Source organism: Triticum urartu, chromosome 2A, assembly GCF_056163025.1.
Source record: "Triticum urartu cultivar PI428250 chromosome 2A, HENAU_Tu73, whole genome shotgun sequence".
NCBI classification, from domain to species: Eukaryota; Viridiplantae; Streptophyta; class Magnoliopsida; order Poales; family Poaceae; genus Triticum; species Triticum urartu.
In genome coordinates, this window is record NC_141874.1 from 54899111 (window position 1) to 54925869 (window position 26759).

At 47.8% G+C, this 26759-nt stretch overlaps 4 protein-coding genes and 1 pseudogene across 4 annotated transcripts in view; 3 read left to right on the top strand and 2 right to left on the bottom strand.

The window, feature by feature from the left end:
- The window catches only part of LOC147983678 (uncharacterized), a 33594-nt gene extending 31947 nt beyond the window's left edge, over window positions 1-1647 (top strand). Inside the window, exon 7 of the mRNA XM_087540828.1 lies at window positions 1493-1647. Within this exon, the coding sequence (XP_087396954.1) occupies window positions 1493-1647 (155 nt within the window). The remainder of the gene's footprint in view (window positions 1-1492) is intronic.
- Window positions 1648-2462: 815 nt separating this feature from the next.
- Window positions 2463-3849, top strand: LOC125540914 (sex determination protein tasselseed-2 pseudogene; annotated as a pseudogene).
- Window positions 3850-10141: 6292 nt separating this feature from the next.
- LOC147983679 (uncharacterized) lies at window positions 10142-10860 on the bottom strand. Its single transcript, XM_087540829.1, has 2 exons — window positions 10756-10860; window positions 10142-10540 (listed from the first exon to the last, which is right to left on the bottom strand). The coding sequence occupies exons 1-2, from the start codon at window positions 10858-10860 to the stop codon at window positions 10142-10144; spliced, it is 504 nt and encodes a 167-aa protein (XP_087396955.1).
- An 11222-nt stretch (window positions 10861-22082) lies between these two features.
- LOC147983680 (uncharacterized) lies at window positions 22083-22666 on the bottom strand. The gene is made up of 2 exons (XM_087539577.1): window positions 22502-22666; window positions 22083-22412 (listed from the first exon to the last, which is right to left on the bottom strand). The coding sequence occupies exons 1-2, from the start codon at window positions 22664-22666 to the stop codon at window positions 22083-22085; spliced, it is 495 nt and encodes a 164-aa protein (XP_087395703.1).
- Window positions 22667-23740: 1074 nt separating this feature from the next.
- On the top strand, window positions 23741-24973 carry LOC125540915 (sex determination protein tasselseed-2). Its single transcript, XM_048704439.2, has one exon. It carries the CDS (start codon window positions 23836-23838, stop codon window positions 24817-24819), a length of 984 nt encoding a protein of 327 aa, XP_048560396.2. The 5' UTR covers window positions 23741-23835; the 3' UTR covers window positions 24820-24973.
- Window positions 24974-26759: the final 1786 nt, after the last annotated feature.

Genomic DNA, 26759 nt, shown 5'->3' on the forward strand with positions numbered 1-26759 from the left:
GCCCGGGCGGCGTTGATGGTACAACGTTGTTCTGGCGAGGCAGGTCCGTCGCGCGCGGCTGAACCGGCGCTCCTGCTCCCGGCGACCCCGCCCGGTTTAGCGTGGGTTGGTTACCAGCTCCTACACCTGGCGTGTTGAAAAGATTCTGCGGCTCATAGACCGACGGAAGACGTGATCGGTACCTTCTTCTCATGACCTCCTCCAAACATTCTGATCCAGTCTAATCCGATAAGCCTGTGCTTCCAACTCGGCCCGCTCCGTAGCCATCCTGGCGTTCTCTGCAGCCAGGTCCGCTTTAGCCTGGGCTATCTGATCTTTCACTTTTAGAATCTCCGCATCGTGTTGATCCCTGGCTGTTGCGTCTACCTCCGCGGACATCAGTGCCGCCAGAGCGTCGAACAAATCAGATAAGACTTGGGCCGGAGGCGGCGCCGAGCTTCCTGCCCCTGCTGGTGTGGCCGTTGTTGAACCGGAGAGCACTGCTGCGGTGGTAGATGAATGAGGCGCCGATCGTGTGCCGGCCATGAAGATGGCGGCCCGGTTTGGCAGACCGGGGGAATCCGGAATACTGTTGCCCTCGGATCCTCCCTCAATCCGGCTGTCCTGCAATTGGTAAAGCGATTCGGTTTCTCCAGAAGACTCGTCATTAGAGCAGACTACGGTTTCTCCATCAGAGACCGGTCCATCCTCGTACCCCGATCCATGGACGACACCTACGAAAACATGCCTTGCCTCAGGCTGAACCGGCGAAGAACTTGCACGCCGAGCCGTTTCGATGATGTCGGTGGAGATGTCCGGCTCGGGGGCCGGTTCGCCGATCTTGCCGATGAAGACGTGAATCCCACCAAAGGGGACCCGGTACCCGTATTCGATTGAATCGGCCTCGGGACCCCATCCTGAGTTGTCGATGTAGAGCTTTCCACGGCGACTCTTCGACATCCGGCCCACGGCGTATCCCTTGAGTCCATCGAAGCTGCCCTTCAAGAACTCAAAACCAGCATGCGATAGCCCCACGGTGGGCGCCAACTGTCGTGGGTTTGTCACGGCAGATGTCCTCGTGAAAGGACTTAGTCGTGGAGCCATCACTACGGGTTAGCTTGAAGGGATTAAACCGGACAAAGGGACACGGAAGTTTATACTAGTTCGGCCCCTTCGATGAAGGTAAAAGCCTACGTCTAGTTGTGATTGGTATTGCTATGGGTTCGGAGGCCAGGGAGCGAATCCGCTTTGTGTGGCTCTCGAGTTGTTCTCTCTCCTTGAACCACCGTCGGGTCACCCCTTTATATACTCAGGAGGACTCCGGCCGGTCTACAGAGTCCTGAGGCTGGCTCATACAAGTGTCCGCCTCGGTCTCCTCTTTCCTATCTTATAATACAAGTTTATACAATCATGGCGGTTTACTATCATGGGCCCTAAATCGCCTGCGGGCTCTGGGCCTCTAAGCCTTATCCGTAAAGCGCCATCTTCTGGGTTTCTTTGGGCTTCAGTCTAGGTGAAGGTGAACCGGCCCCTCCTGGGCGGTTTACCCTTAGTGGTTATATCCTCAACAGCGGCCGTGCCGTCAAGAAGGAGAAGGCCGCCGCCGACGACGAGAACGGCGGCAACGTCGGCGACTTCGCGGCGCTCAGCGACTTCTTCGCCCCGTAGATGTATTTTTTTAATAATTTATGTAAACGCCGAACATGTTTAATATGAATGTCAAGTTAGCCGAATTTATGCCGAAGTTGACCGAACTTTGCCGAATTCATATGTTTTAAAATATAAAAAAAATGCACGTCTGGGGCGATCGGCTGGGAACCTGCTCGCCCCCACGCGCCAATCTACCGCCGGCTCGCTCTCAGGGGCTCTTTTTCGATGCCCCTGGGGCCGAACAGCTGGAGATGCTCTTATTGCATTCAACCGGCTCTGCTGTTCAGCTTCCTCTCCGTCCAATCCATCACTAGATGCATACTAAATTTTTACCAACAAGATCTACTAAGTATTACTATATGTCATGTTAAAGTGGTATCCAAACTGCTCGCATGAGCAACTTGCAAGGGTCCAGTGTGCAGTTCAAGACTAACAACTAAGCTGACTATAATTAGAAGAGACAGCTCGGTAAACGATGATTACTCTGTACTTTACTCGGTAGTTAACCATGACTTGGAGAAAAGGTGATTCTTGACCTCGTGATCCAGCACACGTACAAAGAAACTGAATCACACGGATGGTGTGAACGGCCACAGGCTGGCATCATTTGACCAGCCTGTATAATATTTGCAGCGAACACTGACGTCCGTCTGACATGCATACATCGCTCTCGCCGTCGCCATGAACGTAGCTGAGAGTCGAGGGTCAAACGACATTGTATCTAGTGACACAGCCGCTACGTTTGTGTGCACACGCGGCCCATGAAGACGAAGACGGTGCCAAATGCCATCCCCACCGGCGTCCGCGTGGCTCCGATCCGCCGCTCCGGCCCCTATATAAAGACCTCCGTGCGGCTCCATCTCGTCCCACTCCCGTCCATCCATCCATAGCTGAAACTGAAAGTCCCACACATCATCACCGCACCGCCCTTGTTAGCAGCCATGACCGCTCTCGACTTCATGCCCGCCGAGAAGCCCCCCCAAGCCGGCAGCGTCGCTCTTGGCACCACCACCCACAATGCCGCCGCCGCTGCCGCCATGCGGGTGCGCGAGTTCGTCCAGCAGAGGAGGCTGGAGGGGAAGGTGGCCATCGTCACCGGCGGGGCGCGCGGGATCGGGGAGGCGATCGTGCGCGCGTTCGTCCGGCACGGCGCGCGCGTGGTGATCGCCGACATCGACGACGCGGCGGGCGAGGCTCTGGCCGCCGCGCTGGGCGGCGCCCTCTGCAGCTACGTGCACTGCGACGTGTCGGTGGAGGCCGACGTGGAGCGCGCGGTCGGTTGCTGCGTGGCGCGGTACGGGCGGCTGGACGTCCTCTGCAACAACGCCGGCGTGCTGGGCCGGCAGGCGCCGCCCTCGGAAGCGGGCGCGGGCGCCAAGAGCAGCGGCATCGCGACCCTGGACGCCGCCGAGTTCGACCGGGTGCTGCGCGTGAACACGCTCGGCGCGGCCCTCGGCATGAAGCACGCGGCGCGGGCCATGCTGCAGCGCCGCGGCGCAGGCGGGAGCATCGTGTCGGTGGCGAGCGTGGCCGGCGTGCTGGGCGGGATGGGCCCGCATGCGTACACGGCGTCGAAGCACGCGCTGGTGGGGCTGACCAAGAACGCGGCCTGCGAGCTCGGGGAGCACGGCATCCGCGTGAACTGCGTGTCCCCCTTCGGCGTGGCCACGCCAATGCTGGTGAATGCGTGGCGCCACAGCCACCATGATGAAGATGAAGACGGGAGCGCGGCGGCGCCGGTGAGCGCGGAGGAGGTGGAGAAGGCGGAGGAGATGGTGCGCGGCATGGCGACGCTCAAGGGCACGACGTTGAGGGCAGGGGACATCGCGGAGGCGGCGCTGTTCCTGGCCAGCGAGGAGTCGAGGTACATCTCCGGGCACAACCTCGTCGTCGACGGCGGCGTCACCACCTCCAGGAATGTCATCGGGCTGTGATGGATGGTGAAGTCAAACCGATTGAGATGCAGTTGAAGGGGAGTACGTGCTCCAGTGTCGCAATCAAGTACAGCTCCAGTGAGTGGGCCAAGCCGCATGCACGAACTGTACTTAAATTAATTATAAGTTGGCAATAGTGGTAAGACTAGCCATAATGGAGAATAACATACACTAATAACATACACGTATTCCCAGACTATGTTACTTACCTCATAATGGATAGTAATTAAGTGTGGTAACATGCAAAGATTCATTTATTAGGTTATATACTCATATTGCATTGGGACATGCGATGTTACAGTAATTAGCTAAGTTACTACAACTCACACTCTCCTCATTAACTCATTGCCACATAAGCAAATTTGCTGAGTTGTACTCGATGTTACTGCTGAAGTTACTCCCACTGTGGCAAGTCTAAGTAGGAGTAATTAGCTGGTGTTTGTTCGATCTGTTTGACCTGAAGAGTGGTTATGCCGTCAACTATGGATTTGCCTGGTTTTTCTTCTTTGTTACCTAAGGCCTCTTTTGGTTCATAGATAGGATTATCGTAGGAATAGGAATTGTGTAGGAAATGAGATGACATGTATCTCAAATCCTTGAGTAGGAATAGGAAACGAGATGTCATTTGGTTGACACCAAAAGAATTTTTCCATTGAGTCTAGGCTAATTTTTATTTTTCTATGAAATGTGAAGGATAGGAACCAATCCTATGTAGGAATAGGAATCCATTCCTATGAACCAAAGCTATGTAGGAATAGGAATCCATTCCTATGAACCAAAAGGCTCTAAAGGAAAAAATCCTATAAGAATCCTATCCTCTAAAATTCCTATGAAATTCCTCCAAGGAGGCCTAAATTGTTGTCGTGCCCAGATCGAGAAGAATTGTTTAGTTCAGCAGTACAAAGTGACGCAGGAGTAGTATATTCCTGTTCGGGACTGACGGTGTTGGAGGCAGCCACTGAGTTCAGCCGGGGAAACATCTGGCACATAATGTTTCATCGTGTGTTTGCGATTAAGTAGAAATAAAAATCAAAATGTAGCGAAAATCATGTGAAGCAAAGAATTCCTGAAGCTTGACATCGCCAAGGCTTTTGATTCGGTAAGCTGGGCATACCTGATGGAGGTCCTGGAGGCGATGGGGTTTGGGCAGAGATGGCGCGACATGATTTCACTGATTTTGTCCTCCACATCATCAATGGTGCTTTTAAACGGGATACCTGACTCACCTTTTGTTCACTTGCGAGGGCTTCGGCAGGGAGACCCTTTGTCCCCGCTGCTTTTCCTCATTGCCATGGAACCATTGCAGCGGCTCCTATCGATGGCTGCAGAGCGAAACATTCTGTCACCATTGTGATCTCGGATTGACCGCTTCCGATCCAGCTTCAACGCTGATGACGCGGCCCTTTTCATCAACCCCACCATGGATGATTTTCTTGCTGTTCAAGCCATTCTCAAGATCTTTGGTAATGCTTTTGGTCTGTCCACTAATATCAGCAAAACGGTGGCTTATCCCATCACTTGTCATGGAATTGAGCTGGATCCCATGCTGGCTATTTTTGGTGGGATACAAGGGACTCTCCCATGTAAATATTTGGGACTGCCTCTAGGTGTCAGGAAGCCCAAGAGGGCCGAGGTGCAGCCGGTGCTGGATAAGATGGCGGGAAAGCTATCGCCTAGGAAAGGCAGATTGCTAAACATGATGGGGAGGCTGGTTTACATCAACTCAGTGGTCACTAACACTGCCATTTATTTCATAACAGCCTTCCAACCGGATAAATGGTTCATTAGAAAGGTGGACAAACTCAGAAGAAATTTCCTATGAGAAATTGAAGAAAGAGCGGCTGGATCTAAGTGTCTTGTTAACTGGAAGCGGGCCTGCTCCCCCAAGATTGTTGGCGGGTTAGGTATCAAGAACATCGAGTGTTTCAGCCGGGCCTTGCGCTTGAGATGGGAATGGTTCAAATGGGATGACGTCGATCGACCGTGGAAAGGATCTCCTACCCCGTGCGACGCTATTGATAGACAATTGTTCTCGAGCTGTTCCTCTATTCAGTTGGGTGATGGTCGGCTTGCGCTGTTCTGGATGGACAGATGGATGCATGGGGAGGCCCCTTATTTGATTGCACTGGAGATTTTCAAGCTAGCGCGTTTCAAGAAAATTACTGTCAAAAAGGCTTTGACAAACGGCCGGTAGATGCAAGGTCTGCAAAGAATGAACAGCGAAGAGCAGCTAGCACAATTTGTCAGAATTTGGGAGGAGCTTCAGCTGGTGAGCCTTTCGGAAGCAAAGGATGTGATCAGATGGTCACTCACGGCAAACGGCTCCTACTCGGCGTGCTCTGCGTATGGCATCCAGTTTGCGGCCAGGATCGAGCAGCCGTATCTTGAGAGAATATGGAGATGCAAGATGGAGGGGAAGGTCAAATTTTACCTTTGGTTACTCCTGCAGAATAGGAATTGGACGGCGGATAGACTGCTAGCGTGGAATTGGCCGCATAATGATCGGTGCAAGTTGTGTCATCAAGAGCCTGAATCTGGAATGCATTTGACGCTGGGGTATTCTTTTGCAAAGGAGATATGGTTCCACTTCCAGGGATCTAACATCAGGATGTGGCGTATTGCGTCTTCGGCTAGCTCGATTACTGATTGGTGGAGAAGGCTATGCTCCGGACGCGGTCCAAAGAACAAGGTGCAGGAGGATATCACGTTGGCGGCCGCACCTGTGGAAGGAGCGCAATAGGAACTGACTGGGTTCATGCTGGCTGATTTAATCAGCGATGATGTAAAATTATACTATGAGGCGACGGGCCAGGGTCAGGTTATTACGTAAAGCAAGTCCCGATCCTATCTGGGGTCTGTCCCAGAAGGATGTTGTATTGTCTGATTTTTTCCTCTCTTCTGCTATAATGCAAAAGCAGAGCTCCTGCTATTCCCGTCAAAAATATCAACCTAAGATCGAATCGATTTGATCTCGGCCAGGCCAAGCCGAGCCGCCCCTGTGTGTACTTAATTAGCTTAATTAGCTTGGTAACCAGTGGCTGTTTGTTTACTGAATCTGCATGAGCAACGCGTTGGACATTGGCCTGTCACCTGACTTCTTTCCTCCGAGTGAACAAAATCTGAAAACGAGGAGGAAATCAAGCCTCGACGGCAGAGCAAAGCAGTGACTTTGCAGAAGTTTAGAAATTAATTAGTAGAATGGAGGGATGGCAGGAGACTTTGCAGTGGCAAGTGGCAATACAAGTAGACTAGTAGTATAGTACTGTAGATGTCAAATCTGACGAAAGAAGAACGACGGACTGACTAAGATTAAGACTTTGCCGGTGGACTATGTATGTATTTCCTCCGTTCGGAAATACTTGTCATTCAAAGTGAATAAAAAGGGATGTATCTAGATGTATTTTAGTTCTAGATATATTTTTTTAATTCATTTTAATGACAAGTATTTTCGAATGAAGGGAGTAACATATAATCAGCAAGTTGTGGTGACAAACAGAACGACAGGGTTGCTTGCTATTCGTTTCTTTTCCCCTTGCTCATGCTTTCCTTATGATATTTGGGAGATATTTGGTGCAGGAAACATATACGTATGTAAAGAGGCCAACACAAGTCACAGAGACTTGTAACTGGGGAGAAGGATGGCCATGCCGCGCCGATCGAGTCCAGGCAGCGCCCAAGGGTACGGGAGCGCAACACTCGGCTGTACCGCGTTTGGTTTTCACTGTGTGCAAGTGGTAGCCAAGTAGGCAACACAACAGTAGGTGACGAGTAGCCGCGCGACACAGCATTGCTCCGCCGTGTTACCTGCTCGGTGCTCGGTCGGCTGGTTCCCATGCCGTTTGGGCCGCACGGCGGTTGTCGCCCGGATGGTGATGGGCCGTCATGTCCAGCAAGGACGGCTGCGACTCGTACGCCTCGCTCCGCCATGTCGCTGTCTACCTACCTTACACACCATAGCATGCAATAGAAGATGAGTTTTACCCCTCTTTTGTTAGGGTCTGCTTCTCCCGCTCATGTCTAGATGATGTTGTGTTTGAGGATGTGGTAAAGGATGCCAGACTCGTTCTTCAAGAATATGCTATCTGCATGGGATCTTTGCCAGGACGTCAGATTTCGTTTGCTTGAAATAATCTATACTTGATCCGAGTTCAAAACTACAACATTTATTATGGATCAGAAGGAGTAGAATTATCGAGAGTTGGTGGCGTTCGCGAGAGTTCGTTTCATCCCGAACGAGTTTGTGGGCTGACGTGGCGACTTTGTATGCTCCAAAAATCGTGACGCAATGGACGGTGACAAGGGCGGTCGGGCCTGGACGCCCAGAACCGAACGTTCGGCAGTTATCGTTACCGAAACTAATCCTGCCTAGACGACTAGCTACACCGTGCACGCAGCTGTATCACTAGTAGCGAGTGAATAGCAAAAAACTACCACATTACGGGCTATCGTTCCGAAAAACTATCGTTTTTTTTAATTTTTCCAAAAACTACCACAAAAGTGGCTGGCTGTTCCAAAAAACCCAAGTGGCCGAACGGTTAAGTTTTAACTGGGGTTATGACATGTGGGGCTCGCCCGTCAGGGTTTTGTCGGCCACAGTGCTCACGGCGCGCGGGTGACGGCCGTTAGGGCGCACGGGCCGTCCCGACCAGGTCAAACGGATTCGGCTCGCCCTCACTCTGTCTTCCCCCTCTCTGTCTCCCTCTCTCTCGTGCGCGCCTCCCTCTCCGATGGCGGCGGCGGCGAAACTAGGCGATGGCGGCCATTCAACGGGTGGAGGTGGAAGGGGGGATGGAGGCGACGAGTTCTCAGAGGTTGATAACTGGCTGGGGAGTGGTAGCTTCGCAACCCAGGCGGCGGCGCCGCCGCCGCAGCGGACACCACAGGCTGCAGCTCTGATGCAGGCTCCTACGCCACAGGCTACACCGTCGTCGCCTGATGATTGCCAGTTCTCGCTTGAGTACAGAGCAGCGAGGTCTCTTGCTAGCGCTGTGCAGGCAGATCCGGCCAACTCTCAGCACTGGGCCTCTGCATTTGGAGGGGTGGAGTAAGTTTTTTTCCTCTTATGAGCTCCTTCAACAGTTTCTGCATTTCTGCTTGTTCATTTCAAACAACATAGCATAATTTAGTTAGTTTTTTGACCAAACCCTAGGTTGATGCTGCTGTGATTCATCTTAGAACATGAACATGCACTGAATAATAGTTGAGCAAACACTCTGTGGCATGTTTTGGATGCAACAGTATCACTTAGCACTGAAGGATTAGTTAGATTTAGTAGAAATGCATGGTGGATTCAGAGAAGCATTTGTTGGATTCAGATTCCTTACTATACTTTATAGTTAGTGTGCACTGAATTTTTGTAGCAAAAAACACTTAGTTAGTTGGGCTTTTCAAATAACATATTATGTAATGCAGGCTGGATGATGAAATTTGGGAGGTTAGGCTGCATTTCCAGGGCAGAGATAATATGGAAAGGAGGTTTTCTGTTTCAGACATCATATTTCTGAACTTGATAGCACTTACTGAGACTGAAGGCTATGGGTCAGATGACTACATGTACTGGGTAAAAGAATAAGGGATTGGACAGGAAGGTTTATTTCTTCTGGACAGTCAAGATGCAGTTGAAGAAATGATAGATCACTCAGATTTCACAGTGCTCAATATCATTGTTTCCAAGGCAAATGAAGATAGAGGTGTTGATTGTAACAAGGCTCACAATGTTTGTGAAGAACAAATTTCAATAGGCAGTCCAGTGGGGGGTCCTGGTTATTGTTTGGTGCCCAGAGAGGAAGAATGGATGTGAATTTTTCATGACTGCATCCAAAGTAGCCCATGAAGATACATTCACAATCAAGAAGTGCCACATGGATCATAGTTGTGGAGCTTATGGAGAGAGTACAAAGGTTACTGCTGAATGGGTTGCAGAAGCTGTGGAGGACACAGTTAGATCAAATGTAAAGGCTGATGTGAATTCTCCATCTATGACCTCTCCAGGATCCATCTCTCCCTTGGATTCTAGGGTTTCTTTGGCGGCTGGGGGGTTGAGAAGGGTGGGGATGGGGGGATTGACTGCGGTTTCACTCAAGGGGTGGGCTTTATAGACTACTAATGGTTGGTGGTAGGTAGGTGGAGTAATAAAACAGCCCAGTCTAGGCCCACAATGTGTACATAATGGTTTTAGGCCCAAAAATATACTAGTTCATCATTGCTACTTTCAGGAAAACAACCTAAAGAAATAAAACAGTTCTTCACTGCATTACTTAAGATAGATAGGTTCTTAACAGTACAATAACATAAGCCAGACTTAGCAAAGTTTCTCCACCACTCTAGTTACCATAACTTAAACAGTTCATATAGGACTGCACAAAATATACTCCTACCATCATCTTGCAAGGCCTGTTATATGTGTAGGCCACCTTACTTACTTAACCACCATTGTCCAAATCTTCAAGCCTCCAGTATGGCCTTGATTTTCTCAAGCTTTTCCTTGCTCCCATGGCCAGCATTTAGCAGATCAGCAACTACTTTCTCAAGCTCTGTCTTCTCTTGTGCAAGAAGATCCATGTCCACCTTTATCTCTTTCATTGCCTTCCTGGTGTGTGAATTATGTCTGCCTGGGCCTGAAGGATACACCTCTGTTCTTTTGCTAGCCTTAGCTTCTCCATCTTCATCTCCAGCTCTAGCTCTTCCTTCTGCTTCTCAAATTTCTCAGCATCCATTGCTTTTTGGTAGTCAATCTTGCCAACACCATCTTGCCAGTCAAACATCTTGCTAACATCATCAACCATTTTATGATACTCAGTGCAGAGCAGATCATAGTCCTTCTTCAACTTGGCAACCTCATCCTCATATGCATGCTTGTCTTGAATCCTTCCAATGTTTTGCTCATGGAACATTTCCCACAACTTGATGAGGCAGTTCTTAAGTACATCAGGACAGGCAGGATCAACCCACTGAACTACACCACAATTCACACCTCCCTGTAGTTTGATCAGAGAACACATACTTCAGAAAATGCATAAATTCAGTTCTAACTTCAATTCAAAAAGAGGATTGGTACACAAGGAGGACATGTAACCATAAATTCAGTACTAAATTCAGTTCAAACAGAGTTAATGTACAAATTCAGTAACCACTGGGCATAACTGAATCCACTAGGCATAACTGAATCCACCCAGCATACTCAATTACTCACCTGAACAGGGCATCCATAGAACCTCCTCCCAGTGTTAGCACCTTCAAAAGCAACACACTTCCTAGGCTTCATATCGTGCAGAGTACACTTGGCAACTTCCTCCATGGGAGCACCACACCAGAGTGGCTCAGGGACGGTGTCAGGTGTGTCCTACATGCAGTAAAAGGTAGATCAGAACCAATGCATCAACTATTTCAACTTGAGTCAAGCTTTGCCTTGCTCAGGGTCAGATCAGACATCACAGTGCCATCCATACCCTAGATCAAAACTAATAGATAACCAAACCAAACGAATCCATCCATACAAATATACAGCTCATCAACCTTCATTCCCAAATCGATTCAACCCTAATCCTAACCCTAGATAATGACAGAGAGGAGGAGGATGAGGATTACAAAGTACTCCATGTCCATCAGGTTGCCCCCCATGTTGTCACCGGAGCTCTCATCCCCATCATTCCAAGAAGGCATCCTGGCCGGCGACGAGGAACTGAGGTGGTCGGCGACGATGAAGAGCTCGGCCAGGGGAAACAGGGCGAGGGGGGAGAGTGAGAGTGAGGGGGGAGAGTGAGAGTGAGTGAGCGCGAGGGAGATAGAGTGAGGGGGCGGCCGTTTTGACCTGGTCGGGACGGCCCGTGCGCCCTAACGGCCGTCACCCGCGCGCCGTGAGCACTGTGGCCGACAAAACCCTGACGGACGGGCCCCACATGTCATAACCCCAGTTAAAACTTAACCGTTCGGCCACTTGGGTTTTTTGGAACAGCCAGCCACTTTTGTGATAGTTTTTTGAAAAAATAAAAAAAGCAGTAGTTTTTTGGAACGATAGCCCGTAATGTGGTAGTTTTTTGCTATTCACTCCACTGGTAGCAGTAGTATAAAACTCAGCATGCAGCTAACAAAACTCGGCCTGTCCAAAAGTTGCTAACGACTAACATGGTGTATCAATGTGTATAAAATTCACTTTGACTCACTATTTCTTCTACTTAAATTTTGACCTCTGTTTCGTCTAACCACCACACGTACTCATATGCCGTCCGGATATAGTCTTAAACTTCTGATAAGCATGCCATCGACTTCCGGACATAGCAACGGCAACCATATGCACGGTTGTTGAAATGAGGAAGCTTCCCTCGTGGTGGGAAAATTGACATTAAAGTAGATTATGTTCCTTGGTGCATGACAGCACCGTGCTAGCCAAGCTAGTACGGGAACTTAGCTATGGGTGTGATGTGCTCAACACAACAGAGATCCAATTATTTTTGGCCACAAGATCTCTGATTGGTGGCCCAAATCCGACACAATTGTAAGTTTATTGTTTCACTCTGCTAATATAGCATTATGTGCGGATAATGATGCAGCTTGGATCGATGGAGATCCTAGCTTAGCTTTAGTGTTGTACAGCAAGTCCACGGAAGAGAAGAAGATCTGATGGCGCAAGCAGGGGCTATAGAATACCTGCATCGGTGCGCTCTCCATTTATTTTGGAAGAACACGCAGATACACCAGGATCCATGTTCACTTCATAATGCGATGTCGTGGCATTGGCTTGATTTGTCCGCTACCGAAACTGGGACAGGTTAATGCAGTATTAGGTGCTAATTGGGTTAATTAATGGGGTATTGAGTACTGTCGATCTGATTGTCATGATGGTCCAACCTGTTTTTGGCACTACCACTACATATACCTAGTGGTTATGTTAATAGTTTGGGGCTAATTAGGTTAGATTGTTACAGTTTTCAGAGAAATCTTGCGACATTTGCTCCTTTTATGTCGCCTTGATGCGACAATTAAGTCGCACTGCAATATACGGGTTTGAATTATTTCTTCACTTAGGTGATACATCTTCGTGGCATGCTTTTTTTCCTTCGATAATGGGTATTTTAGTTCAAACGTTATATCGAGCTGATACAACTATAATGAGCAAATACCTGACATTTGCAAAAGAAGATGCTTAATAGGCATGATAATACTACATGCTTGGAAAGAAACAACAAACTCCATGACCCCCACCTCCTCGTGCCCTCCTCTAATACCCCCCCCCCCCTAATTTAACTGGTGGGCCCACCTCACTTATCAATTTCAACCAATCATCCTTAACCATCACGTCAATCCCAGTAAACTGCCCGTGAGTCTAGCATTGCTCTAATAGGCATGTCTATATCTTTCATGCATATATCGCCTTTGACTACCTAATTAACTAATTACTCCACCCGTTGGAGTATTAGTTTCACATACCTTTTGCAGAAGTAGTGATCTAAACGGTCTTATATTTTTTTACGGAGGGAGTACTCCGCAGAAACATCACTTGTTCGCACTTAATTGAGAGTGGAGATCAACACATCAACGGGTAATACTAGCATGCATGCAAATCTTAATAAGCAATCACAAAGTTATCAGCAAGTCCGATATTATATGTCTGAATTTGATCATAAGTGGGAATTCCCCTCTCTCCTTTTGAAGAAAAAGTGGCAAACCACAGCAGCCCAAACAAGTATATCACGGAATTCAATTTTTTTATTGTTATCGGCGAAAAGTTGATGTGATGATATCATTGACCTCTGGCATTGACAATCGCACCCAGCCGGGGTACATACGTAGCCCATCACAAGGGTGGAGCCGTCGGTCTTTTCCACCCTGTTCCTCTCTGACTTGCGGTCCCATCGCCATCAATATTAATCATCTATAGCTAACAAGCAAGCGAGTGGGTAATTTTTTTGTTTTTGCCGGGGAAGCGACTAGTTAATTAGGTTGCAGTTAGCCTTGGAAAATTGCTTTTGGAGGCCCAGCTCCATGAAGGCATCCATTTAGAAAATTTAAAATTCAATACATTTCAAAAAATTCTGAAAAAAATATACAGTTATGCTCCCTCTGTTCCATAATGTAGTGGGTATAGTTTTTTTTTGACAAAACAAACTTTGACCATTATTAGAGATAACTACTTATATCTACAATATCAAATATATAAAATATAAAAGTTGATTTTATAATGAATTTAATGATACAAGTTTGGCATACTAGATTATGTAAATGTTTTTGTCCATAAATTCGGTCAAAGTTTGTGATGCTTATCGAAAAAAGTTTGTGGTGCTTTACTTTTCAAAATATCTACATGGACTACATTATGAAACAGAGGGGGTACATGAAGGCATAATGTACATGTGAGTAAATTTCAGGACGAAACACATCAAAACGAAGGTTGTGCAAAATTAAGAAAACTCTGGTTTTCATTATCCTTAAATTCCATGATTTTTTTACTGGTCGCATTTCAAGGTATTTTATTCTGCATTTTTACACACATACTCCCTCGTTCCTAAATATTTGTCTTATTACAGATTTCAAATGGACTACCACATACAGATGTATATAAACATATTTTAGAGTGTAGATTCACTTATTTTACTGCGTATGTAGTCACTTGTTGAAATATCTAGAAGGGCAAATAATTAGGAACGGAGGGAATATATATTTCATCCTTGGGAACTTGCTCATTATTTATTTATTTTTTAAATCGGAAAGTTTGAATTTTGTTTTTTTTTTCAAACATTTCAGGCTCCATGCAGGCCGGTCACCAAAACGCCCCACTCTTAGCCATCTTTTTAGAATCTTCTCTATGGGAAGTCAAATCGATCGCTAGAAATGTCAAGCGATGCAATGAGAGCCATGGTGAACTCTTGGAACCACATAACTTTACGCACCCTCGCAAAAAAAAAACACATAGCTTTATGCTGCAACTGCTCATGTGTGTTCTATGTCTAACGAGAAAAATCACACACACGTAGACGTGACAAAGTAACCGACGGTGGTAAATCATCAAAAAAAGACCCGGCAAAAAAAATCGTCAAAAAAAGATTTGGTAACTTCCATCAAGTCGCAACTCTAAAAAAAAAAACTTCCGTCGAGTTGAAGGTGATGGATGATACGTCGTGATTTGGTGGAGACGATGATGGATTAACGATCACCGTGAGTCCCGTACACGGTTGCCTGGAAAACGATCAATGTTGCACTTGCACGTCAGGAGAGCTACATCTGTGAGACGTGACTAGCATTGTTTCTTTTCTACGTACCTGAGAGCAGACGAAAATGTAGAGGCAAGCAGAAAGAGTGCAGCTAGCAATGTGACGGATCCGGCTACCAATCAATGCGGTCATGTGCGCTCAAAATATATGTGGGCACGCCTACAGTTTCTTATTGCAGTCAACCCGCTGCAACTATTGCTCCGCTGTTTCAGCTTCTCTTCCTAGGCCGAAATCACTGTTCTGGCCTTGTCAGACTTTATTCTCATAAGTTGAACCCGACGTGAAGGTATTTCACGATTTGACCCTTTTAGAAACGCCAGGGCCCGTGACGTTTCTGGTCAACTACCAAACGCCGAGGCAGTTAGTGTTTCTGTCCTGGCCCACTGCCAGGCCGAGGACGCGTTGGTTGCTGACGTGGCGTGGTGGAAACGTCTAGCAAGCTAGCGTTACTAGAAACGCCACCGGCTTTGGCGTTTTTGATGCAGATATTTTAGGTGGTCGTGAGGCTTTCACCCACCACTCACCATTCACTCTCTTCTTCCCCATTGACCTATCCCGAGCTCTTGCCCTTCTCCCCCTTTGTGTCCCTCACTTAGCCCTGCTATGTGAGTTTCTCAAACATAGTTAGTAGCTAATTTATATTGTTTATTTCAAAATAGTTGACGGCTTCTTTCCATCAACAGCTTATTTTCATTCTTCAAAGAATTTGTGGGAGATGGTAGACAAAACCCACTACACCGATGGCTTCGAATTAACTTATCAGGAAAAAAATCATCTTGTCGGATTTTCTACTGATATTGAGATTTACAATATCTACAATCAAACTCCTCAACATTATGGTCAATACGTGCCACTAGTGCACGTGTTGAACTACGGTAACTACCATGAAGATACCCTGGTAAGATTTTTTACTATTACGACATCCGTGCATCTTTTGCATACTTTTAAAACTAGTACATCATTCCTAACTATGAAGTTATTACTATGTTTTTCAACAGAGAATCCCAGAGGATTGTGTGCCTCATTTGATGTATCAGAATGGCAGCCTTCGTGTTTTGAACATATATCCAGGTCATCCTACGAATCTCAACTGTCCATACCGAATTTCTCAAAGAAGTGGAGACATGCTAATCAAAAAATGGAAAAAAAATGTATGGACAGTCGTAAGGAGGTTCTTGAAAGCAAAAGGAAGCGAAGCGCAAGAATTGGAGATAGGATGATCTCCATTCTCCATAATGGAGTGTCAGAGTCTTTATTGTTTTATGTTATTTTACCTTAAAGAGGGTATTTAGGTCCTACCTAATACTGATGATCATGTGCTAAGAACAATTAAGTAGGGTTGGTTCGATGACTATCAGGATGATGATCGTATGACTTGTTATTAATAACGAGTAGAAGTTGTATGATGATGATTAGTAGGACTTGTTATTATGATGATGCATGATGCGAGCATGAAGAGTTATTATATATATGTGGGTGAAATGAACATGGATTGGATTGAAGTGAAGGCAATATGCATGTGGTGCATGTCGAAAGTAGTACAATCCAAACTTGATCAAGTTAGGATTAGTATTACTTTCGACATGCACCACATGTTGCCTCACTTCAATCTAAGTCATGTTTAGGCATAGCAGTAGCAGTAGCACGGAGATAAGAGAGGACACATCTCTCTATTAGCTACCTATACCAACCTAAATTAACCCCCCAAACCCCAAAACCACCTTCTTTAAAAAAAAACAGCCCCTGAAATGCTGACGCGTGGAAACTTATTGGTCCCGGTTGGTGCTACCAACCGGGACCAAAGGCCCTCGTGCCTGGGCTCACCGGAGCGGCCACGTGGAGGTCCATCTGTCCCGGTTAGTATAAGAACCGGGACTAAAGGCCTAGGCATTACTAACGACCCTTTAGTCTCGGTCCCCCAACCGGGACAGATGGGCCTTATGAACCGGGACAAATGGGCCTTATGAACCGGAACAGATGGGCCTTATGAACCGAGACAAATGACCCTTTTTCTATTAGTGTATAGACGTTCTGATGCAAAACTGGACGTGTATATAAGGGAATTTTTTTAGATCATTGTCTATATGAATATATAGACATCTAAATATAGACGTGCTATTGGAGATGCTCTAAAGCACGCAATGGCCACATTACCTCCAGTTTGGTTTTGATTTTTATTTACGGAAAGCGGATGTTCGGGCCGTTGCACTGACCGGTAAGGTACCACGTTGGATGATAGAATGTGTCTGGACAACTTAGTCGGCGTTGGAGATGCCCTTACTTGTAGCAATTTATTGAGTACGCGGACGAAAACAAATACGAGTATTTTTTTTAACACAACACAAAGCAGATGCCACATACACACATATACATTCACTTCTATGAACCCCACGCACGTTCACTCTATCTTTATGAGCACCTCCAAGATATTGAGCTGGCATAATATTTCGAGATTGGCGAAGTCATCAGACGCCTTCGTAGTCGACGAGAACGTCTACTCTCACTGAACGGACTTTGCCGAGAAGCAGGAAATAAGTCCAGCAAAATGCAAGCATCATTGTCAAGTCTAAGACTTAAACCCTATGGGCAGGTTCCACTGCAAGGACCTAACCATCTGAGCTACGCTAAGTTCAAAGCACCTACGAGTACTTAGTCTAGAACCGGACTTGGCAATTCTAACCACCCTAAACGCCCGCTGGCGCGCACGGTCAATGACCGAACGTGTCCGCTTTAAGCCTTTATTTTTTTTATTCATGCATCCACACTTCTCATTTCCCCCCTTATATATCCGGTCATCTGCATGTGATTGGTGGAGAGAAGAAAGAGATAGGAAAGAAAGAATAAACAAAGAAAAGGTTGTCCGGGATGGGCCACATCATATGTGGAGGATTGCCCGGGCGCCCCTCATATCCTCCCTACGTTGATCTTCAATATGAGGTTTTGCGGACAGCTCATATGTATAGGGATGATATGATGGGTCTTGTTGGCTCATTTTTTTCCTTCTTTCTCCTGTCTGGTCACTATCCGAACGCGTCCGCGGGCGTATGAGGGAGGGTTTGAGGCGTCCTGTAGATGCTCTTATATGTTGATACGCATGATGTATCCAGTGGCAGATAGCTTGGTCGCACGACTAGCACACTCAAGTGGACTAGCTCTTCTGCATCCTACTCCATCGTTCGCTGCTCTTCCGTACGTGCCTCTCCATGTAGATCACCTAGCATGCAGCTCTTCTTATTCATGATTGACAAGAAGATCAGCAGCAGATCATTGTTCTCCTGTTGCTGACAGGCACACACAGGGACCAGTTAATCATTTGATTCCGGGCTCCTGCGCCTTACTTTACACACAGCAATCCGATCGCCCCGATCTGCTTCGCGAATGGACCGCTTGACTCCAAGATGATGGCATGGGCGTCATTTCTCGAAAAACTATGAAAAAAAAGGATACGAATCATGGTACATAACCAAACCGACATGACTTTATGTCTGATCCTCCCGGCCGTACGGGGATCCATAGGGTCAACCCGTTCCGATCTGAAATTAAGCTGACGAGATTTTGACCTTCGGCCAACCAGCTAACCAGGTTGACCTGCGACCCCAGAAGTTACTCCTAAATTAAGCCAGCAAGGTTGACCGTGCACAGGTAGCGGTGTACTAACCCCTAAACAATTCAGCATGCAGCACAGCCCAATAATCTGCTTAATAAAGTACCACATGAACAAGAAACAAACAGCTTAATTTTGACTCGCTGTTTCTTCTGCATAGATTTGACCCTCTGTTTCTTCTGCGGCTAACCACTGTACGTATGCGTGTGCCGTACAGATATAGTCTTAAACTTTTGATAATCATGTCATCTACTCCCTCCGTCCGACAATATAAGAGCGTTTTAGATTTAGAAATGCTCTTATATTATGGGATGGAGGGAGTATTTTCGGATGGAGGCAACGACAACCATATGCACGGCCTGTGAAATGTAAGGAAGCCTCCCTCGTGGTGAGAAAATTAGCACTATACGATCCACGATAAATTAAGTTCCTTCGTGCATGACAGCTAATAGGCTAGCTACAACTTAACCATGAATGGTTCCCTCCCGGCCGTACGCACGCCACGGAGGGTAAACCCGCTCTGATCCGCCGAAGAAGTGTTAAGCTGACAAGATTTCGACCTCTGACTTTGTCAAAGAGACCAACCCAGAAGTTACTCCGAAACTAATCCTGGCTAGAGGACTAGCTACACCGTGCACGCAGCTGTATCACTGGTAGCAGTAGTATAAAACTCAGCATGCAGATAGCAAAACTCGACTTGTCCAAAAGTTGCTAACGACTAAGATGTGTATCAATGTGTATAAAATTCACTTTGACTCACTATTTCTTCTGCTTAAATTTTGACCTTCTGTTTTTTCTGCAGCTAACCACCACACGTACGCGTATGCCGTCCAGATATAGTCTTAAACTTCTGATAAGCATGTCATCGATTTCCGGCTGTTGAAATGAGGAAGCTTCCCTCGTGGTGGGAAAATTGACATCCATTAAGGTAAATTATGTTCCTTCGTGCATGACAGCGCCAGGCTAGCCAAGCTAGTTCGTACCGGAACTTAGCTATGGATGTGATGTGCTCAACAGAGATGCAATTGTCTTTGGTCACAAGATCCCTGGTTGGTGGCCCGAATCGGACACAATTGTAAGTTTATTGTTTCAATCTGCTAATATAGCATTATGGGCGAATAATGAGGCAGCTTGGATCAATGGAGATCCTTGCTTAGCTTTAGTGTTGTACACCAAGTTCACAGAGGAGGATCTGCGCAAGCAGGACCAAGAGAATGCCTGTTTGGGTGCATTCTCCATTTAATTTGGAGTAGCACGCAGAGACACCAAGATCCGTGCTCAGTTCATAATGCGATGTCGTGGCATTGGCTTGATTTGTCTTCTAACGAAACCGGGACAAGTTAATGCAGTATTAGCCTATTAGGTGCAAATTGGGTTAATTAATGGGGGTATTGAGTACAGTTGATCTCATTCTCATGATGGTCCAACCTGTTTTTGGTATTAACCTAGTGGTTATGTGTTAATAGTTTGGGGCTAATTGGGCAACCATATGCAAGGCTGTTGAAATGAGTAGATTGTTACAGTTTTCAGAAAAATCTTGCGACGATTGCTCCTTCGTATCACCTTGATGCGACTATTGAATCGATAAAATTTATAGCAGAATTCACCCCATTTGTTATTTTCTACAAACAAGCAACTTGGACCAACTTGTCAGGACGACATGGCAGCTGAGAGGTGGACAACCCAACATGTATTTGTCCTGGGCATACCTTATGCGTCAAATTCATTCAAATTTAATCAAATCTTTCAAATTCTACAAAATTGTGTTAATCATGACAACCATGTACGGCCAGTCGCACTGCAATATCTGGGTTTGAATTATTTCTTCACTTAGGTGATACATCTTCGTGGCATGTTTTTTTCCTTCAATAATGGGCATTTTAGCTCAAATGTTATATGGATCTGATACAACTACAATGAGCAAATACCTGACATTTGCAAAAGAAGATGCTTAATAGGCATGTCTATATCTTTCATGCATATATCCCCTTCTTTTCATTCCCTCGCCTTCATAAGCATGGATGAGCTGCAAAACCGGCAAGCAGTTGAAAATGCCGTGGATTGCATCCGCTAGAAAATCGTTTGTATACTAATTACTCCACCCATCCTAGTAATTTTTGTGCTAATAATGTTTTGTTTCACATACCTTTTGCAGTACGCTGAAACATCACTTTTTCGCACTTAACTGAGAGTAGAAATCAACACAGCAAAGGGTAGTACTAGCATGCATGCAAATCATAACAAATAATCACAAAGTTATAGCAAGTCCGATATCATATGTCTGAAATTGATCATAAGTGGGAATTCTCCTTTCCCCTTTAGAAGAAAAAAGTGGCAAACCAGAGCAGCCCAAACAAGTACAGCACGGAATCCAATTGTTTATCAGTACTCCTACTGCTGTTCGCGAAAAGTTGATGTGAAGATATCATTGACCTCCGGCAGAATTGACAACATCCTGCCGATATGTAATGTGGCCCATCACATGACATGCATGGGCGGAGCCGTCAATCTCTTCGACCCTGTTACTTTCTGGCTCGCGGTCCCATCGCCATCAATTTTAATCACCACAGTAGCAAGCAAGCAAGTGGTTAATTTTTTTTTGCGCGGGAAACGACAGGTTAATTAGCTTAGCGGCTAGCCTAGCTCTTCGAATCCATGGCAAGAACTGTCAGGAAAAATCGATGGCAAGAACTGTCAAGGGTTGCGATGCAATAACAAATGAGAGCCGTGGTGAACTCTGGGAACGCCCAGCGCCGTTAACTTGATTGATAGACCACATAGCTTATGCTGCAAGTGCTCGCGTTCGTTCATGTCTAACGAGAAAAATCTTGCTTATCGTCAGATACGTCGACGTGACAAGTTAACAGACAGTAATAAAACGTCAAAAAGGATTCGGTATAACTTCCATCGAGTCGGAGGTGATGGATCATACGTCGTGATTTGGTCGAGATGATGATGGATTAACGATCACCATGAGTTCCGTACACGGTTGCCTGGGAGACGATATCGCGACATCTGAGACGTGACTGGCTTGTTTCTTTTCCACCTGGGCAGACGAAAATGCACAGGCAAGCAGAAAGAGTGCAGCTAGCATGGCATAATGCAGTGCTAGCAATGTGATGAAACGGAGACCAACCAATGCGCTCATGTGCTCTCAAATATATGTAGGCCTGATTAGCTCAAACTACGGACGCGAAATGTCTAAAAGAATCGGGTCGTGCTGCACGCCTCTAGTTTCTTATTGCAGTCAACCGGCTCTGCTGTTTCAGCTTGGAGAGAGAGAGAGAGAGAGAGAGAGAGAGAGAGAATATACGCTCACTTCCTCTCCGTCCAATCTATGACTAGATGCAAACTAAATTTTTACCAAGATCTACTAAGTATTACTATATGTCATGTTAAAGTGGTATCCAAACTGCTCACATGAGACTCTCAAGCAACTCTAGCAGACCCCGCATCCTTCGACCCGCAAAACGTTTTTGCAGGTCGCGGAAAAACGCCTTTGCGGGCCGGCGCGGACGGCTGCGTATGCAGACCCCGCATAATAGACCCGTAAAAAAGGATATTCCCGGAATATGCTTTTTACGGGTTGGGGTTGTGGCATCTGATCGGCGCAGCTCCTCCCGGCCCGCAAAACTTAAATTTGCAACTTAATTTGATCTTGCATATTGCATTGCCTTTCTTATTTAACAACATTGGATACAAAAGATATCACCAAATCTTTGCTAGAATAGTAAGACCAAAGAAAACAAGAACTACAAGTATGCATTTTAAAAGATTTCCAACTTCCATAACGGCTCCCACTAGTTGGACTAATATCTTCTCCATGCATTCGTTTTTGATCTGTGGATTCTCGATTTTGCATTCTTCTTTCTTCATCTTTGGTTCGGAAGAAGTAGATGTTGCTTCCCCTCTAGTTGCACATGCAGCCGCATCATTGCCTTCGATTATACTAAGGAGTGCACTAACATTTATTAAGTTTCTTTCTATCAACAAATCAATGTATTGGCCTTTCCAAAACCAAAATGAGCATCCATCGTCCTACACAAAAGAATGAGCAAGCTCGAAGTGAGCTACCGCAATTGAACTAGAAAATGAACTATGAAACGAGCTACCGCAAATGCACGTACCCCGTCGTTTTCGCATTTGAAGAACACCCATCCGGGGTGCTTCGGTGTGCTCGAAGTGAGCCGCAGCACTTTCCTTGTGCAGTCGTCACACTCTATGAGCGGCATCGGCAAGCCACAAAGGCGTTGCGCGAGCGCCGAGCCCGGTGGACGGCTGGATGAGTCCATGCCCGCAAACCTTCGGCGGCGGCGGGCGGACGAACCCGTACCTGCATGCGGTGATGCACCCTTGCCTGGGCTGCGGGAGAGGCTCCCCGACCACTCCATCGCTTGAGGCCGCAACAGACGGCTGGAAAAAACCAAATCCGGTGGCCCGGGATGAAGTGCCGCAGATCTGCGGCCCGCCGACGCAGGGGGAGGGGAGGGAGGGAGGGGAGGCCTTGTGCGCGTGGCGGCCTTCCAGCGTGCTCATGCCGGCTGCGTTCGCCTGAATATTGGGCGGTGGCCGGCGGCGACGCGAGGGGGGGGGGGGGAGGGAGGAGAGGTGGTTGGTGGAAGAAAGAGTGGGATGAAATGTCCTCCTACCAACCGCTTCCGCTTATATGCAGGGCACCTCAGCGGCTGGGGCGAAACCCGCGTTTTCCCGAATTGGGGTCGGGATTTTGCCGCGTCCTTAAAACTTTTTGTAGGCCGGGGTGGGATGCGGGGTCTGGTCGGGCTGGTTTTTTCGCGTTGACCCGCATTTTGGCGGTTATTTTACGGGTCGGGGCGGGATGCGGGGTCCTGCTAGAGTTGCTCTCAGCCTTGCAACTTGCAAGGGTCCAGTGTGCAGTTCAAGACTAACTTTTTTTTAGGGAAGTTCAAGACTAACTAAGCTGACTGTAATTAGAAGAGACAGCTCGGTAAACGATGATTACTCTATATTTTACTCGGTAGTTAACCATGACTTGGAGAAAAGGTGATTCTTGACCTGATGATCCAACACACGTACAAAGAAAATGCATCATACGGTGTGAACGGCCACAGCCTGGCATCATTTGACCAGCCCGGGATATGTTACTGTATAATATTTGCAGCGAACAGTGACGTCGGTCTGACATGAACGCACACATCAGATGAGGGTCAAACGGCAATGAATTACAGAAAAGAATTAGTACCACCACCAGATTAACACGGATTGATACAGCCGCTACGTGTGTGTGCACTGCACACGCGGCCCGTGAGGACCAAGACGGTGCCAAATGCCATCCCCACCGGCCTCCGCGTGGCTCCGATCCGCCGCTCCGGCCCCTATATAACGACGTACGTGCGGCTCGATCTCGTCCCACTCCCGTCCATCCATCCATACCTGCAACTGAAAGTCCCACACATTATCGCCCGCACCGCCCTTGTTCGCCATGACCGCTCTCGACTTCATGCCCGCCGAGAAGCCCCCCCAAGCCGGCAGCGTCGCTCTTGGCACCACCACCCACAATGCCGCCGCCGCTTCCGCCGTGCTGGTGCAGCAGCAGCAGCAGCACAGGAGGCTGGAGGGCAAGGTGGCCATCGTCACCGGCGGGGCCCGCGGGATCGGCGAAGCGATCGTGCGCGCGTTCGTTCGTCAAGGCGCGCGGGTGGTGATCGCCGACATCGACGGCGCGGCCGGGGAGGCGCTGGCGGCCGCGCTGGGCGGCGCCTGCTGCAGCTATGTGCACTGCGACGTGTCGGTGGAGGCTGACGTGGAGCGCGCCGTCGGGTGCTGCGTGGCGCGGCACGGGAGGCTGGACGTCCTCTGCAACAACGCCGGCGTGCTGGGCCGGCAGGCGCCCCCAGCGAGCAACGGCGCCAGGAGCGGCGGCATCGCGTCCCTGGACGCCGCCGAGTTTGACCGCGTGCTGCGCGTAAACACGCTCGGCGCGGCCCTCGGCATGAAGCACGCGGCGCGGGCCATGCTGCAGCGCCGCGGCGGTGGTGGCGGCGGGAGCATCGTGTCGGTGGCGAGCGTGGCCGGCGTGCTGGGCGGGATGGGCCCGCATGCGTACACGGCGTCGAAGCACGCGCTGGTGGGGCTGACCAAGAACGCGGCCTGCGAGCTCGGGGAGCACGGCATCCGGGTGAACTGCGTGTCCCCCTTCGGCGTGGCCACGCCAATGCTGGTGAACGCGTGGCGCCATGGCGCGGACGAAGAAGGGGGCTCGCCGGCGCCGGTGAGCGCGGAGGAGGTGGAGAAGGCGGAGGAGATGGTGCGCGGCATGGCGACGCTCAAGGGCACGACGTTGAGGGCAGCGGACATCGCGGAGGCGGCGCTGTTCCTGGCCAGCGACGAGTCGAGGTACATCTCCGGGCACAACCTCGTCGTCGACGGCGGCGTCACCACCTCCAGGAACGTCATCGGGCTGTGATGGATGGTGAAGTCAAACCGATTGAGATGCAGTTGGAGGGGAGTACGTGCTCCAGTGTCGCAATCAAGTACAGCTCCAGCTGAGTGGGCCAAGCCGCATGCATGAACTGTACTTAAATTAATTATAGGTTGGCACTAGTGGTAAGTAGGAGTAATTAGCTGCTGGTGTTTATTCCATCTGTTTGACCCGAGGCTGGTTGTAATGGGGAGTATCATGCATATATTAGTATCATACGTATGATACTAGTCTATGATACTACATACTTAATACATAGTATCATAAGTTGGTATCATAGAGGATTACATTTATTGCCATGCATGACACAAAGTAGCACATCATTTAATATGAGACGGTATTATGATATGATACTCAAGCCTTTTTTTCTTCATTTAATTCTATGACATCTTATCAAACTTGCTTAGTTGGCATGCATGATACTACCTATAATACTCTCATTACGGGCAGCCTGAAGAGTGGTTCATGTGATGAATTATGGATTTGCCTGGTTTTTCTTCTTCGCGCTTAAACCGTTGTCGTGCAGAATGGAGAAGAATTGTTGAGAAGAATTGTTTAATTCAGTAGTACAAAATTCTGTTCGGGACTGACGGCGTTGAGTGTCGGAGGCAGCCACTGACACACTCCTAAGTAAAAAATTCTGGCACAGAATGTTTCATCGTGTGTTTGCGATTACTCCTATGTAAAAAATTCAAAATGCAGTGAAAATCATCTAAAGCTAGAAGCGAATGTCACATCAACCTAAGATCGTTTCGATCTGGGCCAGGCCAAGCCAAGCCGCCCATGTGTGTACTTAATTAGCTTGGTAACCAGTGGCTGTTTGTTCACCGGATCTGCTTGACTGAATGGTTCGTGCGATGAGCAACGCGTTGGAAATTGGCCTGTCACCTGACTTCTTTCCTCCAAGTGAACAAAATCTGAAAACGAGGAGGAATCAAGCCTCGACTGCAGAACAAAGCAAGTTTAGAACGGAGGGATGGCAGGAGACTTTGCAGTGGCAAGTGGCAATACAAGTAGACTAGTACTTCTCCATTCCAAAATATTCTAGAGATTCCAATATAAACTACATATGAGGCAAAATGAACGAATTTAGATTCTAAAATATGTCTATATATATCCGTACGTAGTCTATTTTGAAATATCTTAAAAGGCTTATATTTAGAAACGGAGGGAGTAGTATAGTACTGTGAATGTCAAACCTGACGAAAGAAGAACGGTGGACAGACTAAGAGTAAGACTTTGCCAGTGCACTATGTATCACAATCACCAACTTGTGGTGACAGACAGACAAACAAAGAGACATGGTTGCTTGCTATTCGTTTCTTCCCCCCGCTCACGCTTTCGCTATGATATTTGGGAGATATTTGGTGCAGGAAGTATATACGTATGTAAAGACGCCAACACAAGTCAAAGAGATCTGTAACTGAGGAGAATGATGGCCATGCCGCGCCGATCGGGTCCAGACAGCGCCCAAGGGTACGGGAGCACAATCCTTGGCTGCACCGCGCTTGGTTTTCACTGTGTGCAAGTGACAACCAAATACTCCCTCCGTCCCAAAATAACAGTCTCAAACTTAATACAACTTTATATCAAAGCTAGTATAAAATTGAGACACTTATTTTAGGCAACACAACAATATGTGGCGAGTAGCCGCGCGACACAGCATTGCTCCACCGCGTTGCCTGCTCGCTCGGCTGGCTCCCATGCCGTTTGGGTGGCCCGAATGGCGATGGGCCGTCATGTCCCGTGAGGACGGCCGCGACTTGTACGCCCCGCTCCGCCATGTCGCTGCCTACCTACTTTGCCACACCTCAGCATGCAACAAAATATGAGTTTTCCCTCCCTCTTGTTAGGGTTTGGCTTCTCCCGTTCATGATCTAGATGATGATGTGGTAAAGGATCCAGAGGAGGCTGCGCGGTGGCCC